This window comes from Prosopis cineraria, unplaced genomic scaffold (assembly GCF_029017545.1).
Source record: "Prosopis cineraria cultivar Desert tree isolate PC_DT_omini unplaced genomic scaffold, ASM2901754v1 PC1, whole genome shotgun sequence".
Classification (NCBI taxonomy): Eukaryota; Viridiplantae; Streptophyta; class Magnoliopsida; order Fabales; family Fabaceae; genus Prosopis; species Prosopis cineraria.
The window spans coordinates 49,820,354-49,835,737 of record NW_026555332.1 but is presented as its reverse complement, the minus strand read 5'-3'; the positions used below and the strand labels follow the sequence as shown (position 1 = coordinate 49,835,737).

Genomic DNA, 15,384 nt, shown 5'->3' with positions numbered 1-15,384 from the left:
TGTTGGAATTATAAAATATTTATAAGTATTTTAAAAGAAATTATCATAAATTTATAATATTAATTATTATTTAAGTCTATTTTGTAACATATAATTCAAATTACATTGTTATTTTGAAACCAATTAAACCACATTATTACTTTGAAACCAACTTTTGATGGTGATTAAGTAGTTTTATTGCCCAATTTTTTAAAGCATCTACTTATAAAAGGCCACACTTGCCATAGGTTCCAAAAAAAAAAAAGCTTTTGAGCTTTTAGGATTTCTCTCCTCTTCTATCACACTACTTCAATTGTGATGTTGCCTGAGTTCATCATGTGAATTTTCATTATTCTGTGTCCCTGCCTTTTACAGAAAGAATTCACTTAATCCTAGCAGTTGTTGTCCTGTACTAGAATAACCTTTAAAAATAGTGTCTTTGGACATGACTCAGATTATATTATTACTCATATTTTATGCAGGTGTTTGCAATACTAGAAACATTATTAATGCATGCAAATTAGAGTTAACTAAAAAAGCGTGATCTTTAGAGTCTTGATTTGCAACACGATGTCCAAGAAGGAAATCAAGATCACTAATGGACGCCACCAATAAGTGAAACACTTTGACTGGACGTAGATGCTTCTTTTAACTAGCAAGACAACACTACTTGTGGAGGCCTGATCAGGGATTCTGAAAGGGGATGGATTATTGGTTTCACTTAAGGAAGTATACCAATCACTATCACTGAGCTTAAAGCAGTTCAGAATGGAACTGAAGTTTGTAATCACATTACTACTGGAAATGTCTATGTGGCGTCTGATTCTTTGGAGGCCTTAAATTTGACTTCCCAAGGTACAGTAGAAGACCATCCATTCTATAATGATATTGTGGCAATACAAGCATATATTTATGAGTAACAAAATCTGGAGCTGCACTATGTGTCTCGTGAAGCAAATTCCTTTACAGATTACTTGGCTCATTTGGCTTAAGACGGACCAAGCCATCTTTTCTTTCTTCATGAAATTCCTAGTGGCTGTATGGATTTACTTTTGCATGACCGACACAGGGAAAATACCTCGGCTAGACAGTTTTAAACTGATGTTTTTTTTAATCTTTTAAAGATTTTACTAGCCATTATCCATAAAAAAGAAAGTTTTTTTATCACGTATAATCTGTGTGAATCATGGTACATTTTCTTTCATTTTGTTTTCATGTCCCAATTCATTTTGTTCATGTTATATTTTAGTCCTCTACATTCACTATTATGATACCACCGGTCTTATAAGGGTTGGACAAAGCTTACTTTTTTGATTGCTCTGTGATTACCAAATTTTGATTGCTCTGTGTTTACTAAATGCCAACAATTCTTGATGCACTTCTCCATATAAATATTAAATTAGTCTCCTCATAAGCCATGGAAAAGTTACATCATGTAGTCTTGTTTGAAGCTTGCCCTGGTGTAATATCCTCCTCCTTCTAATCCCGTAATTAAAAGTAAGTCTCAAGTAATTAGAGAATGAGATTATAGTAATTATCAAAATATAAAGTTTTCAATGGTTAGCAAAATGGGGACTCTAAGTTTACAAAACTAAAATCATTTTGAAAGTCTTGCAATTGGACAAATCAAAATTCACAAATATATATAAGCATGGGATCATTACATAAGTGAATGCATTTACTTAAGAATTTGAAACAAGAGAATTTCTAGAAAATTTTGAAGCATGCATCGTGGCCTTTTAAACATGCACCGTAGCGTGTTCGCCTCTATGACATGCGCCGTGACTTATGGCACTATACATCACAGCACAATTGCACAAATTTTGACAGTAAATTTAGCTATCAATTTGACAGCATTAAGGCTAATTTTTTATGCACCCTAAATCTCCATATAATGTTTGAATGAGATGAACTAGGTGTCTACAGAAAGCTCTTTCTAAGCTCTAACCTATAGTATTAGTCCCAAATTTAAATTCTTATTAAAATAAAAATTAGACAACCTTTTTCAAATTTATAATAATTTTTACAAAATTAAGTGTCCAAACCAAATAATAACAGCCAATAGCCACTGACACCAATTTTACCACATACAAATCATTAAGATTAACTTGTACAATGTACCATATCACATGAAATACTCTCAAATTAAATTTTCACTACTCAACCCTTAAACTCAAAATCATAAAGAGGCTGAGTTTACCATAATTTTCATCAAGTTCTCTAAAATATTTCATAATATATTCTACTCTTACTTGCATTAGTATTTTAGCCCTATTATAATAATAAATATTTGTCAACTCACTTCCTATGGCCCAAAATGCACTTATAATTTATAATTCACATAATACAAGTAAGGAACAAATGAGAATTCCTAATTAGCAATTGAAATTGTCATACAATATAATTATTCAAAATAAAAAGGCCTACTGTAAAAGGATTGCGGTCCTAAGCCTTTGGATGTTTTCCTTTGTCTACACCTCTTGAGCTATTCCCTATAATATTGAAGATAATGGGGTGAGTACAACTACTCAGTAACTAAGATCAGACTAATTCATACTAATGCATATCAATTAGTTTAAATGCAAGCAGCAATTAATATTAATACTTTAACCCATGTAAAGCATTTGAAAATAGATATTCACAGTTTCACTCACATAATAGCATTTACTTAAAAAACAATGCTTTTTAGCACTTTTCATATAAAGAGAGTTAGTCACACAAATCATTGATAAATACATTAAAAGAAAATAAAACTCAACTTGTGATACCATCATTAAAGACCTAATATAGACAACAGGTGCCCTTACTCACTATAAGCATGATCACACCTTCTTTATATCCTCCTTATTCCTCTGACATAAAACTATGGGCTATAACTCAATGAGATAGTCCATATTCTATGACTCTCGTAGCCTAAACACTTGTGAGGGGTTACCCGATCAAGGTGCATCCAACTTACTTATAGAACACGATTTCCTTTATTTCTCATATTATGGGGTGTCATACACCCTAGACTAGTCTCCTTATTGAAGCGGTGGATAGCTAACTAAATCTGAGTCCCTCATTAAACCAATGGGATAGTTCCCCCTTGAATAAGTAAGAGAATATAGTTATAATCAATCTGGCAAACCATCACATGGATAGGGTCTTACCATGTAGATTTTATCATCTACTCCTCTTTCTAGGCAAACTCTTACCTCTCAAAATCATGCAATACACATTTATGCCATACTTTACACATATACAATTTATAGAACTTCACATTATCAATTTTCATTAAACTTTATCATTACACAATCATTGGACTTTTTAATCACATTTTCATGGACTTCAAACTAAGTAAGTTATTGAACTTCAACTTCACAATCACTGTACATTCACGCTTTCAAAATTATTGAACTCTACTATTTCAAACATTATTGAACTTCTTATAAACAAAGATTCATGTTACTTCTCAATTCGCGAAATCATTGAACTCCTAATAAGTATAATATAAAAATTCACCAATTTTGTTCTCAAAAAAATTTTACATCACAAGGCATAAAACTCACAAATTTGATCTAGTGAATTTTCTAACAAATCAAGCCATATTTGCATTTTTTTTTAATTTACACATTTCAATGATAAGTCATAAATTCATAAACTAATAGACACACAAAAGTATAAAATAGAATTCTCCCAGTTACCTCAAACATTTAAGAGGTCAAAAGTTTTACCCCTCAATTACTCACTCTTAAAGTTTTCAAGAAGCTTGAATGGTGCCAATGGTAGTTACTCTATAAGCATAGCCATGCAAAACATCAATATTCATATTTGAGCTATCTTATACTAACACTTTATCATTTCTTAATACTCAAGATTTATTGTTGACTTATATAAAAATATCCATAAGGTTTCTTAGCTTTCTTTAACTCTCATTAATAATATTGAGCTCCTAAATAGTCATTAATGAAACCACATTGTCCCCAACCATCAAATATATGAGAATTTCGGACATTTAATGTCCTTCAACCACTAATCATTATAAAATCATAAATACCAAGTTTACTTAGCTCAATCTACTCCCATTAACTTTATATAAGTCAATGGGTTCGAACCTATAGCTTCTATGGACTGAAAATCACTATTATCAACCAAACCTTAATCTTTACCATCAAAAAATAGAATAAGAAAGGAAGATTTAAGTAAGAAAAGCTTGCCTTTGATATTTAAGAGCTCCAAAATACTTTCAATACTCAGTTCTCCCAAGCCCTAGCGCTGCTCTCTCATTGCTCTTTCATTTCTCTTCATTTTTCTCTTCCTCTTCTCTCTTTCTCTCACGCAGATACAAAGCTGATATATTAGAATTTTGGCCATGCGTCGCTGTGCATGTTGCCCTTCACCACGGCGCATGGCATAAAAGAGCCCATTGAATTTAAATTTACCTTTATGCATCACAGTGAATTGACCACGCACCGCGACATGTGGCACAGAGAGCAAACCTTTACTTTTTTTTCCTCTTTCCTTGCCTGGGGGGCCCGTCATCGATCCAGACCCACTTTTAAGGTTAAAATCACAACAATTACACTAAGTTAAGCTCCTTTAGCCACACATTTTATTAACCTGATTTAAAATTGAGGATGTTACGCCTGAGCTTATGACTTATTCATTATTTATTTAGTATTTGTCACAGTACGAATTATCTTTAGCTTTTTGTTGGACAGTTACAATAATAAATGGAGAATGCATAACAAAAGTTATTCAATTAATAAAGATTTGATGCATAATTTAAAAGGTTTTGATTTTAAATTCAATTATTACTTGATATGATGTAAATATTTTGTTAGCAGATGATTTATAAATATCTTTACAAAATGCTTTTTGAATTCTAAGACACACCCTAATTTTAATAAGTCTACCTTAGCTAAGTTTTATTTTTTATTTGTTATAACAAAAGAGAACATCTTATGAGAGTTTAACATAATTTTTTTTAACACCATTGTCAAACAAATTAGATTGAAAACATATGTTAAAGTATATTTTCAGTTTTTTAAATTAAATAAATTAATAATTATTATTAATAATTAATAATTTTTTAAAATCTTCAATTTTCATTACCTATGTATTATTAACATTTTTTCCACACATCGTCCCTCAACGTCTAGTATAATTTTTTTAAGAGGAAAAATAGTAACGCGTGGAAAGAATGTAATAATTCGCCCACGGGATAAAACGACTTGACACGTAGGAAGACAGCCTTTTCAGCCGGCCAACTCATTCTATAAAACCTAGTCAGTGTGTCCAATTGGTCTCAGGTTCATCTGTCTCCTAAAAGGCTAAAGCCCTGTCCCCAAAACCCGCCTAAGCTCTTCGAGTCTTCGTGCGCTCTTGCTCTCTTCGCCTGCTCCGTCCTTAGTTGCGCACTGTATACAACTTCAGCCTCGTCAATCAGAGCCCAGTGTAGTCCATACATGCTCTAACTTTCATCTATAGGGATTGACATTGCCGTGCTTCTTGCGCGCTTCGAATTATCCTATCAGGGCGAGGAGGCTTGCTGGATGTTACTGGTACTGGTACCTGATCCCCATACAATTTTATCGTTTATTTTTAACTGTCTGTTGGGACCGGCCAATTTCTTCAAGAAAATATTTCTTCTTGTTTTGTTCTGCGACTATGTTTATGATTTTAGTGGTCGGGCGAGGATTCTATCTTTCGTTGTAACTGTTGACTAAACGTTTGAAAGCGTTTGGGTTTTTGAAGCTTGTGTTGGTCCAAGTCGGTAATGCGGTCTTGATGTTAATTTGTCTTGCAGTGTTTATTGTCCGTCTTGATTAAGTGAGATATTGAAGGACATAAACGAAATAGAATTAGGGTTATTTTCTTTATATTCGTTTACACGGGGAGCTTAAAATCTCCAACAGAGCTGATAAAAGAGGGTATAGAGAGGAATTAGAAGAAGAAGAAACCGTCTACCAGAAAAAAGAAAAAGAAGAAACCGTAAATGATAGAAACAATGGGCAAGATATTTTCTGTTTATCCAAATATTGTTCGTGAATGACTTTGAATGGAGAAAAATGCGTGTTCTATGTAATACTAGGATCGGAAATTGATATACGGTGTCTAAATGCGGAGGTACCATTCTATCTCCTATATCCAATTCCCTATATGGTATCTCTTACGTTGTTCATGCTACTATTTCGTTCACTGCAACGTAGGTATATCAATTCTATATGAACTGGATATATAATTCTCATGTGAATCAATGCACTGGGGTGGAGCAAATACTTATCTGCAGCTGCAAACATAATTTAGTTGCAAAATTCTAACTGGGGCAGTTATAAGTGGGATGCATTGTGCCAAGACCGGGCAAGCTCATAAAGATACAAATCTTACCAGCTTGTCTTTATATAAAGATGCTTCAATTGGTAAAGTTGTGTGCAGCAGTGATATGCAAATATGAAATACCTGAAATTATAATTCAGGAATACTTAATATGCTGTGAAATTCTTACTGGGATTAGGTTTATCTTTTACGAGGTGTGCAGTGTGCTAAATGATAGAGCTAGTTCGTAAAGAGCTAAAGCTTGAACTTGAAGGGAGTGTATTGCTTTACTGCACAATAGAAGAATGGGATCTCACTGGCAAAGTTTGTCTGTAATTGGACCTTCATGTCCTGGGTTTAAATGCCGTAACCATCATGATGACGAAAAAGAAGGGGATCCGTCTGTTACCACCAGTGTATCACATTGACACTGATTTTTAAACTTTGGAAAAAATTCTCGGAACCTAGTTATCCTGAATCTTTATTGTTTGACCTCCGCTCCCTTTATTTCCTTTTAAGTTGACATACTGGGTGACGAATTCAATAGAACCCTGCTTGTAGCTTGAGCAGTGCATTTTGGTAGACTTTTAGGATTGACCAAAATTTGGAAATCTAAAAAGTGATCGCTGTGGTATGGGACCCTCAAATTATTGGAAGCCCCTAAAAATGGGCAATATATATTATGACATTCCTTTCTATGTTGAATACACAAGCCACTATATGTCACAAAAAACAATGGAAATTCTTACTCTCATCATATACGTTAGCTTTCTGTGAATTCCTATCTGTAAAACAACTTTGGTTATTGATAATGATCATCTTTCTCTAAATCAAAGCAGAACTCTGAGAGCTAGCTGTTTCTGGCAATGCAGTATCTGCTATAGATTCTTTCCCACCTTTCAGAATGTACATTGACATGGAGGATCAAATTCACCTACTTGAGCAAGAAGCTTACTCCTCTGTCTTGCGTGCTTTCAAAGCCCAGTCTGATGCTCTTTCTTGGGTATTTCTTTAGTTTCTTCCATGACTTCTTATACTATCTTTGTAGTTTTCTGCTTTAAATCTTTACCATTTCATGTATTCATCAGGAGAAAGAGGGCTTGATAACTGAGCTGAGGAAAGAGTTAAGGGTTTCAGATGATGAACACAGAGAGCTTCTTACAAGGGTAAATGCTGATGAAATTATCCACCGGATACGGTATAGTGTTGCTTTCAACATTTGCTATGATGTTGCCAAATTATTGTGGACTACTGTTGGTTTTTTCTTTATTCAATGATTTGTGATGGGAAATGCAAGCAGGGAGTGGAGACAAACTGGTAGTTACCAACCTTCAATTCGCAGCAGCTCTCAACCTCTTCAGGACGTTTTGCCCAGTCCAACTGTTTCTGCTTCTCGTAAGAAACAGAAGACATCCCAATGGGTACCTTCTTTTTTGCACATGAAGTGATGTGAACTTTAACAGCTCTAGTAGTAGCTCTATGCATTTCAACGTACTTTTTCAGCTGCCTTCAAGGAGCTGCTTTAGGACCAAGAATTGTGATTCATTTCTTTTATAGAGAAGTACAAAGAAATGTCATGCATATTTGGCTTCCCTTTTTTGAACAACATTTTCTGCTGATTTTGGTGCCAGGTTCAGTCATTACCTGGTTTGTCTTCAGTGAAGTCTGTGCAGTATCCTGCTGGGGCTGCTGGTGGTAGGCATTTGGCAAGTCGCAGTTCTTTTAATGCCCGTCCATCTAATGCACCTGCTGAAGCAGCCGCTTCTGATCCGTTGATTGGGAAGAAAGTTTGGACTAGATGGCCTGAAGACAACCATTTTTACGAGGGTGTCATAACTGATTACAACCCTGCGGAGGTATGTTTAGGTTTTCATATCTTTGGCTTTTATATAATGAAGTAGAGATTTGATGAATCTAAGGTCTATTTATATCTACGTACGCCCCTCACCACTAGATCATTCTAGTGTTTTATACTTCCTTCTTACTGGATTCCCAGTATTTTCAGGGCCGTCATGCATTGGTTTATGACATTAACACACCAAGTGAAACCTGGGAATGGGTTGATCTCAAAGAGGTACTTCTATTTTTTGTAGCATAGGGTGAAACAATTACTATTATGGTGTGCTTGGATTAATGAGGATTTGGATTTGGCTTTGGCTTTGAACCAAATCCTTTGTTTGGATACACAAAAATTTATATATTTCCAAATCCAAATCCATTCAAATTGTAATTTTAATTTCTTTGTAATTTTAAATTTCATTTACACCCTAGTTATTTGAAATTTTAATAACTTCAAACATTTTTTTTCATTTCCAATTTTTCATATTTGTTTCGAACCTCAGTTCATTTCTCTTCTTCATTTTAAATTTTTTAAACTGCCCAAACAAAGGATTTTAATCACATGTGATTGAAATGTAAGATTTTAAATTTAAATCCATCAATACAAATGCTACTTTAATTTATTTGCTACTAATTTCAGTGCAGCAATACCGCTAGATATATTAATATGCAACAATATTAAGCCTCGGGACACAAAGAATAGGACTCAATACATTACTTTCATATATGACCACAATGGTGACAAACTTGAGCCAATGTTTGCACGTGCTTGAGCGTCAATCAGACTTTTTAAATAATAATACAACAGCATTTGGAGTTTGTTATGTTGGTACTTAATAAGAAGCAACTTGTGGAATTTCTTTCTAGTTACTCATGCATACCGTGTAAAACTTCAAATAAGATTTAATAATATTTAGGGATTTAGAATTTCTCTTTCAAATGGAATTTTATTGCCCCCATGATTTGAAGTTGTTTAGAGTCACTTTTCCAGTGGATATAGTATTTCCTTTCCTTTTCTTTTTTCTTTTTTGTAGTTAATGCATATAATAATGATTCAACTTATGTTATTTATCATATGAATGATAATGGGTAAGAATTTGAGAATTTCCAGAATTGTAATATGCATTTAAATTTTCTGTTGGTTATTATCAAGTTGAAGCTGTGGTCAGTTAAAATTTAATGAGTAAGAATATCTGCAATAACAAGGATTTTCCGAGAGGATGGTAATTTCCATCTTTAGGATGTTGATACGTGATTGGTTATAGATATCACCTGAGGATATACGATGGGATGAAGATCCAGGCATACTCCATAGGGGTGGTCCTATTGGGCAAGGCCATGGGGTTAGGAAATCTTTTAGCCGCAGTGTTGATACTAGGGGTACTGGAAGAGGGAGAGGACACCCGAAGGCTCAGCCCAGAAGAGAATTTCACCCCCCGCAAAATGGCATTGTGAAGAGAGTATTGGATGAATTTGAGTTGCTGAGTACAGATTTACTGGTTAAAGAGGTGAGTGGCATGTTTAAGCATTTTCATGGGGAGTAAGAAATATTTGTCATTTATGGTGGTGTGGTTACTTTAACAGGTGGAGAGGGTTTTTGCTGTGAGCCAACCAGATCCTATGGAACTTGAGAAAGCTAAGAATATGCTGAAAGTATAATCTCTGAACTTATTGCCGTTTTTTTTTATCTTGACATTCATGCTCCAATGTTATTGCTTTTCTAATTGTTGTTCATGCAGGAGCATGAGCAGGCACTTGTTGATGCTATTGCGAGGCTTGCAGATGCATCTGATGGTGAAAGTGGTAATGACCAGATACCGTCAGCATATTCATGCTGTATTATATTGAATATTCCAACTTGTTTCATTCTTTTAGGGGGTGGGATGCGAAAACTAGCATTATGTGAATAGACAGAATATCTAGTAATTTAATCTTTTGGGTTGAAATTTTGAGAAGAATGTTAACTCTATAAATGGGGTGTGAGTTTAAATAAAAGGTTGGTGGGTGTAAACAAAGGCGAATCCATCCATCCATTTGCCTTGTTTGGATACATAAACATGTGCGTGAACCATCGGTCTATTTTCATAGATGATTGCAACAAGCATGATCTATTTGCCTTGTTTACAGATGGAGAACACCCACCATTGGATGGGCAGTTAATGGAGACTGGATGAGAGGGTAGCCGGAGGGAAACGAGCTTCTTCAAAGGTAATATTTAAGCTCTCTGGTATTTTTATGGAAGCGAAATTGTGAATGAATCCAGGGGCAAGCCTTGAAAGGACCCATCTGTATTTAATGACCAGTAATCATTTTCCAGTAATGCATTTCTGTCAATTGGCTCTTTATTCTTAGTAAATGTCAATTGCGTGTTCGGTGGCGATTAAGAACATGAGGACTCCCCATCTATCAGGCACATCTTAAATACTTCATATACTTCATCCGTCTCAAATTATATGGCACTTTTGAAAGAGTTTTTTCATTTCAAAATATAAGAAACTTTGAATAGATTAAAATTTCATTAAATGTACCAATTCCAATATTATTATTTCTCTCTCTATAATTAATTTTCATCCTTTTTCTTTTTAATGTATTAAATGATGGGTATTTTTAGAAGTTTATATTTTTGTTTTGAAAAGATAAGGTTGTTAATTGTATTTAATAAAATTTATTAGTATATGAGTTTTTGTCTAAAAGTGTTTTATAATTTGGGATGGAGGGAGTGCAAGACGATAATTCCCATTTTTCAATAAGCCCTGGCCGACCGCCACAGACTATAAATCTGAAAATGGCAACTCAAGCTCTCTATTTCATAAACCTTCACAATAAGTTACACAACCATGTTTCTGCTGACGATCGCAAAGAAACCTCTTCCAAGTATTTCCATGTCCCGCATCAATTCCTATCACTTCCACTTTGATCTGTGTTAAAAAAAAATTAGAGTTCAAAGGAGTGAAGGGTGGTAAGTGATTGCCCATATCAATAGCATGCCTGATGCTGCAAAATCACGCAGTGCAGTCTATTCTATCACTTGTGCCAGCATTTATGAAATGGATCAATTATTTACAAAGAGAAGTTTTATCTGCCAAGTCACTGTTAATTTATATGCATAATAAAGCTATCATCTCAGGTGTTCCTTTCCAGGCGAGAGTTTATGTGTAAAGCCAACGTCAAAGCTAAACCTTCTCAAAGAACTCCAGGAAGGTCGGTGTGGCTTGAGTGGGAAATTTTAATTAACGAGTGCTCCAGGAAACATCAGGCATGCTGCCGAGAGGGGTATATTTGGATGAACCATTTGAGATAACCAAAAGTTTACCCGTTTTGTTGTGTGATTGATTCTAAGATCCGAATCAGTCATAAGAAAATATTATTTGAAGTAGTAATTTATTCTTCCTTTTCGAGCGACAAGAGGTGTATCGGAAGATGAGCGCAGCGTAATTGTATATATTATATTTTGCTTCCAAAAAGGAACCAAAAAAGAGATAAGAAGTTAAGAGCATATCAAAATGGCAATTTATGATGCTAGCAACAAAGATTACCGGTGGATCAACCGCGCGATGAAGATATTGCTGTAGTAAATCGCTGCATCACCTGTTAAGTACTGTGTTAAGTTTTACATTAAATCCATCAAAATCATTAGAAAAACTAAACACAAGACAAACTCCCATTCTCTTCTCCTCATCTTAATTTTTAACCATTAGCTAGGATCTGGACAGTTTAGATTTAATCTCACATAAAATATTTTATTTTGTTTTATTGTTTAATTGTTCATATTAAATTTTAGCATTTTGAATTTTATGTTTTTATTTTTTAATAACTTAATATTTTAATGATAGTTTTATGGGAGATCAAATAATAATCTTTATAACTTGATATTTTAATATTTTTTAAAATCTTGATCTAATGGTTAAAAAGAAGAGGAGGAGGAGGAGCCCGGAGGTGAAGGGAAGAAGAGGGAATCCTTACTCATCAAATATGCATTGGCTCCTGAATATTAGAGAAATATAACTAATTTACAAATATTAAAAGATAATTAATTATTTCGTTCAAAAAAAAAGATAATTAATTAAAATCAGTCAGGCCACTTAATTTTATCATGGATGAAAATATTCTTTAAAAAAATAACCTTTACTTGAACCTCTAACTACAATTTAATCGGGATTTTTGCGCATATAATTTATGTTATATAATACACTAAGCAAATGATTTAATATTCATTATATTATATGCATTATAGTTAGTTTATTCTATTCATCAATAATATATCGTTGTATATTCATTATAGATTTTTTTTATAAATTTTTAATTGATTTGGCGGGCAAGCACCGCATGCCACAAAATTTTTGTTAAAATTACTTAATTTTTACTTGTAAAAAATGTTAAAATTAATTCTTGCCCCTTATTATTATGTAATTTGTATTTTGGCCTCTCACATGAATGTTTTTGGATCCATCACTGGATACCCTTGTATATTACACTATATTGGTTTATAATTTTTTTTATTGATGCATAATAAATATTACCTTTTTATCAACAAAAAAAGTAAAACTTAACATTTACTCCTTCCATTAAAAAATATAAAATATTTTTATAATGTAATATGCTAAAAAATACTTTTAATTAGGGATGTAATTAATAAAATTTTCTAATAGAGACACTCTAATAAATAAGAAAATATGTAAAGAGTGTATAATTTTAAAAATAATTAACTAACTCATTAAAGGTGTAACTCGATTAAAAATATTTTATAATATTAAAAGGAGGTAGTATGTGAGTAAAGTACATTGATCTGTCTTCTATTTTATTTTTATTATTCACAAGTGTTCTCTTAACGGAGACAATTCAATTTGAAGCATTACATGTAAGCATTTTTTTAAAAAAAAGTAAATTTTAATTCTTTATATTATAAGAGACTAACTCCTTCTGTTAAATCAAACTCTCGCTTGTGACTGCTCTTATTTATTTTATTTTAATTACATATGCATGTCTTCTATTTTAAAAATCTACTCAAACCCTTCACAAAATCAATAGTTACAAAAGACAAATCCCCTTCCTGCTTCTAAGATTTTAATTTATTAGTCCACTTATTATTTAATTGTTAAATCACATACATTTGATTGAAATACTTCTATTTATATATAGATATTTTCTAACAATCATTTAAATTACCTAAAAGAATTTTTAGTGCATTTACTTTTTACTTCTAAGATTTTAACTTACAATCCAGTTTTTATCTAATTATTAAATCACATATATTTGATCAAAATACTTCTATTTAAACATAATTTTTTTTAAAAGTCATTTAAATTGTCCAAAAGAGTTTTTAATACATACACTTATTACTTTGAATTAAGGGTCAAAAATATTTTTAAAATATATAAAAAAGATTGTAAATGACCATAAATTTAACTATAAGTCATTTATATCTTTTAATTTTAAACAAAAATTATTTTGTTATCCTGCAATTTTATCCATTTATTTTTTTGTTAGCAGGGCCATATATGAAGTTTTTAATTTTTTATTAAAAAATATTGTTTGTGGACCCACATTGTTCTTTTTAAATTCTCATTCTCTCTCCTTTCTCCTTCTCCCTCTCTCTACAATTCGTTCCATCGTCCCCTCCCTCTTGCCCTTCTCGTCTCTCACTCCCCCTCTTCCCCTATCTCTCCCCTTTCGATTCAATCTCCCTCTCCCCTCTCTCTCCTTCACTTTCTCTCTCTCTCCCTCCTCTCTTTGGTCCTCATCCTCACCAATACCATGACAGCTTTGGCAATTGGCTACGGATGGGCTGGACCAGATGAGCATGGATGCCTCCTCAGTTGGGTTGAACCCATGCACGCTCGCTTGCACTGTCGCTAGCCTCCTTGGTTGGGTTGAACACACACGCATGCACTGTGTTTCTCACACTCTTCGTCTCCCTCGCCCTCGTCTCCCTCTCCCTCCCTCGTGGCCTCATTCACCTTCCCAAACCTCCTGTACCTCCCCCCCCCCAATGCGGCATCACGTTCGCCCTATGCATAGAGAGTGTGTGCTTGAACAGGGAGTGTGACCGCTACCACAGAGAGAGAGAGAGAGAGGAGAGAGAGAGAGAGAGAGAGAGAGAGATTTGTTCGATGAGGAGTGGAGGAGAGAGGAAGTGTGTGCCATCTCCCTCATCCCCGTTGGACCTGATACATGTTTCTCCATTCCCTCTCTCTCTCTTCCATTCGCATACATGTAGTTTCCTTATATAAAAAATAGTAAATAGTTTATAGGTGCAAAAAAACTTCCATCCGCGTGCGACATGTGGTAGGCATGACGGCCATATTTTACACAGGTCGACAGCTTTGAGTCTTGAAGCACAACCTTATCATGGTGGAAATGAGAGTGCGAGCAGCGATGACGACGTACTTTGGACAGGCATGACGATAAAGCTGGGCAGAAGTAAGTGAAGGAAGGAAGGGGTTGAGAAATCAAAGGAGAGGGAGGGTGAGAGAGAGAAAGGAAGGAGGAAGGAAAGTATTAAAAAATTCAATTGTGGCCCTACTAATAAAAAAATAAATGAATAAACTTTTTTAGGTTTAGATATATAAATAATAATCTATTATTGAATTTAGGTAATTTGTAATCTTTAATATATACTTCACAGAAATTTTTGATCCTTAATTTTTTTTACTTTTATCTTGTGATTTTTTTTTTCATATTATAAAAATATTTTAATATAATAACATATATTTAAATGAGGAAAATTATGTACAGGTCTTGTGAGGCAAACTTATTTTGCAAATAAATCCTGTAAAATTTAAGAATTACAGCCAGGTCTCTGAAGACCTAAGTATAATTTAAAATTAAAATATAAAGACAATATCATCCTTACTTATTAAATTTATGAAGTTACGATAGTAAAAAGTTGAAATTATAATTGTAAATTATTAATGAAGTAATTGTAAATAATTAATGTTAAAAAAATTTTGGTAATGTATGATCAGTTCAATAATTAAATGTAAAATTATAGTAATAAAATAGTGAAGTGATAGTTGTAAATTGCTGCTCATTGATAGTAGTAAATTATTAATGAGATAATTATAAATAATTAGTATTAAACTTTGCTAGTAATGAATGATTAATTTAATTATTTAGATATGTGAAGTTATAATTGTAAAATATTAAAGTGATAGTTGTAAGTTATTGATGAGGTAATTGTATATAATTAATAGTAAACTTGAAGTGCATGATCAATTTAAATAATAAATATGTAAAGTTATAATTGTAAAAAAATTAAGATGATAA

The 15,384-nt window shown here is 33.2% G+C and overlaps 1 protein-coding gene across 4 annotated transcripts; it reads left to right on the top strand.

The window, feature by feature from the left end:
• The first annotated feature begins 5,274 nt into the window (after positions 1-5,274).
• On the top strand, positions 5,275-11,537 carry LOC129291498 (protein EMSY-LIKE 1-like). 4 transcript variants are annotated; one of them, XM_054928897.1, is made up of 11 exons: positions 5,275-5,525; positions 7,152-7,282; positions 7,368-7,477; positions 7,580-7,700; positions 7,911-8,135; positions 8,276-8,353; positions 9,384-9,626; positions 9,703-9,771; positions 9,858-9,921; positions 10,246-10,326; positions 11,246-11,537. In XM_054928897.1, exons 2-10 carry the CDS (start codon positions 7,184-7,186, stop codon positions 10,290-10,292), a joined length of 1,056 nt encoding a protein of 351 aa, XP_054784872.1. In that variant the 5' UTR covers positions 5,275-5,525; positions 7,152-7,183; the 3' UTR covers positions 10,293-10,326; positions 11,246-11,537. The 4 variants fall into 4 exon arrangements, with proteins under 4 accessions (XP_054784872.1, XP_054784889.1, XP_054784880.1 ...); XM_054928914.1 differs by having other exon boundaries at positions 7,119-7,282; positions 8,285-8,353; XM_054928905.1 differs by having other exon boundaries at positions 7,119-7,282; positions 11,260-11,537.
• Positions 11,538-15,384: the final 3,847 nt, after the last annotated feature.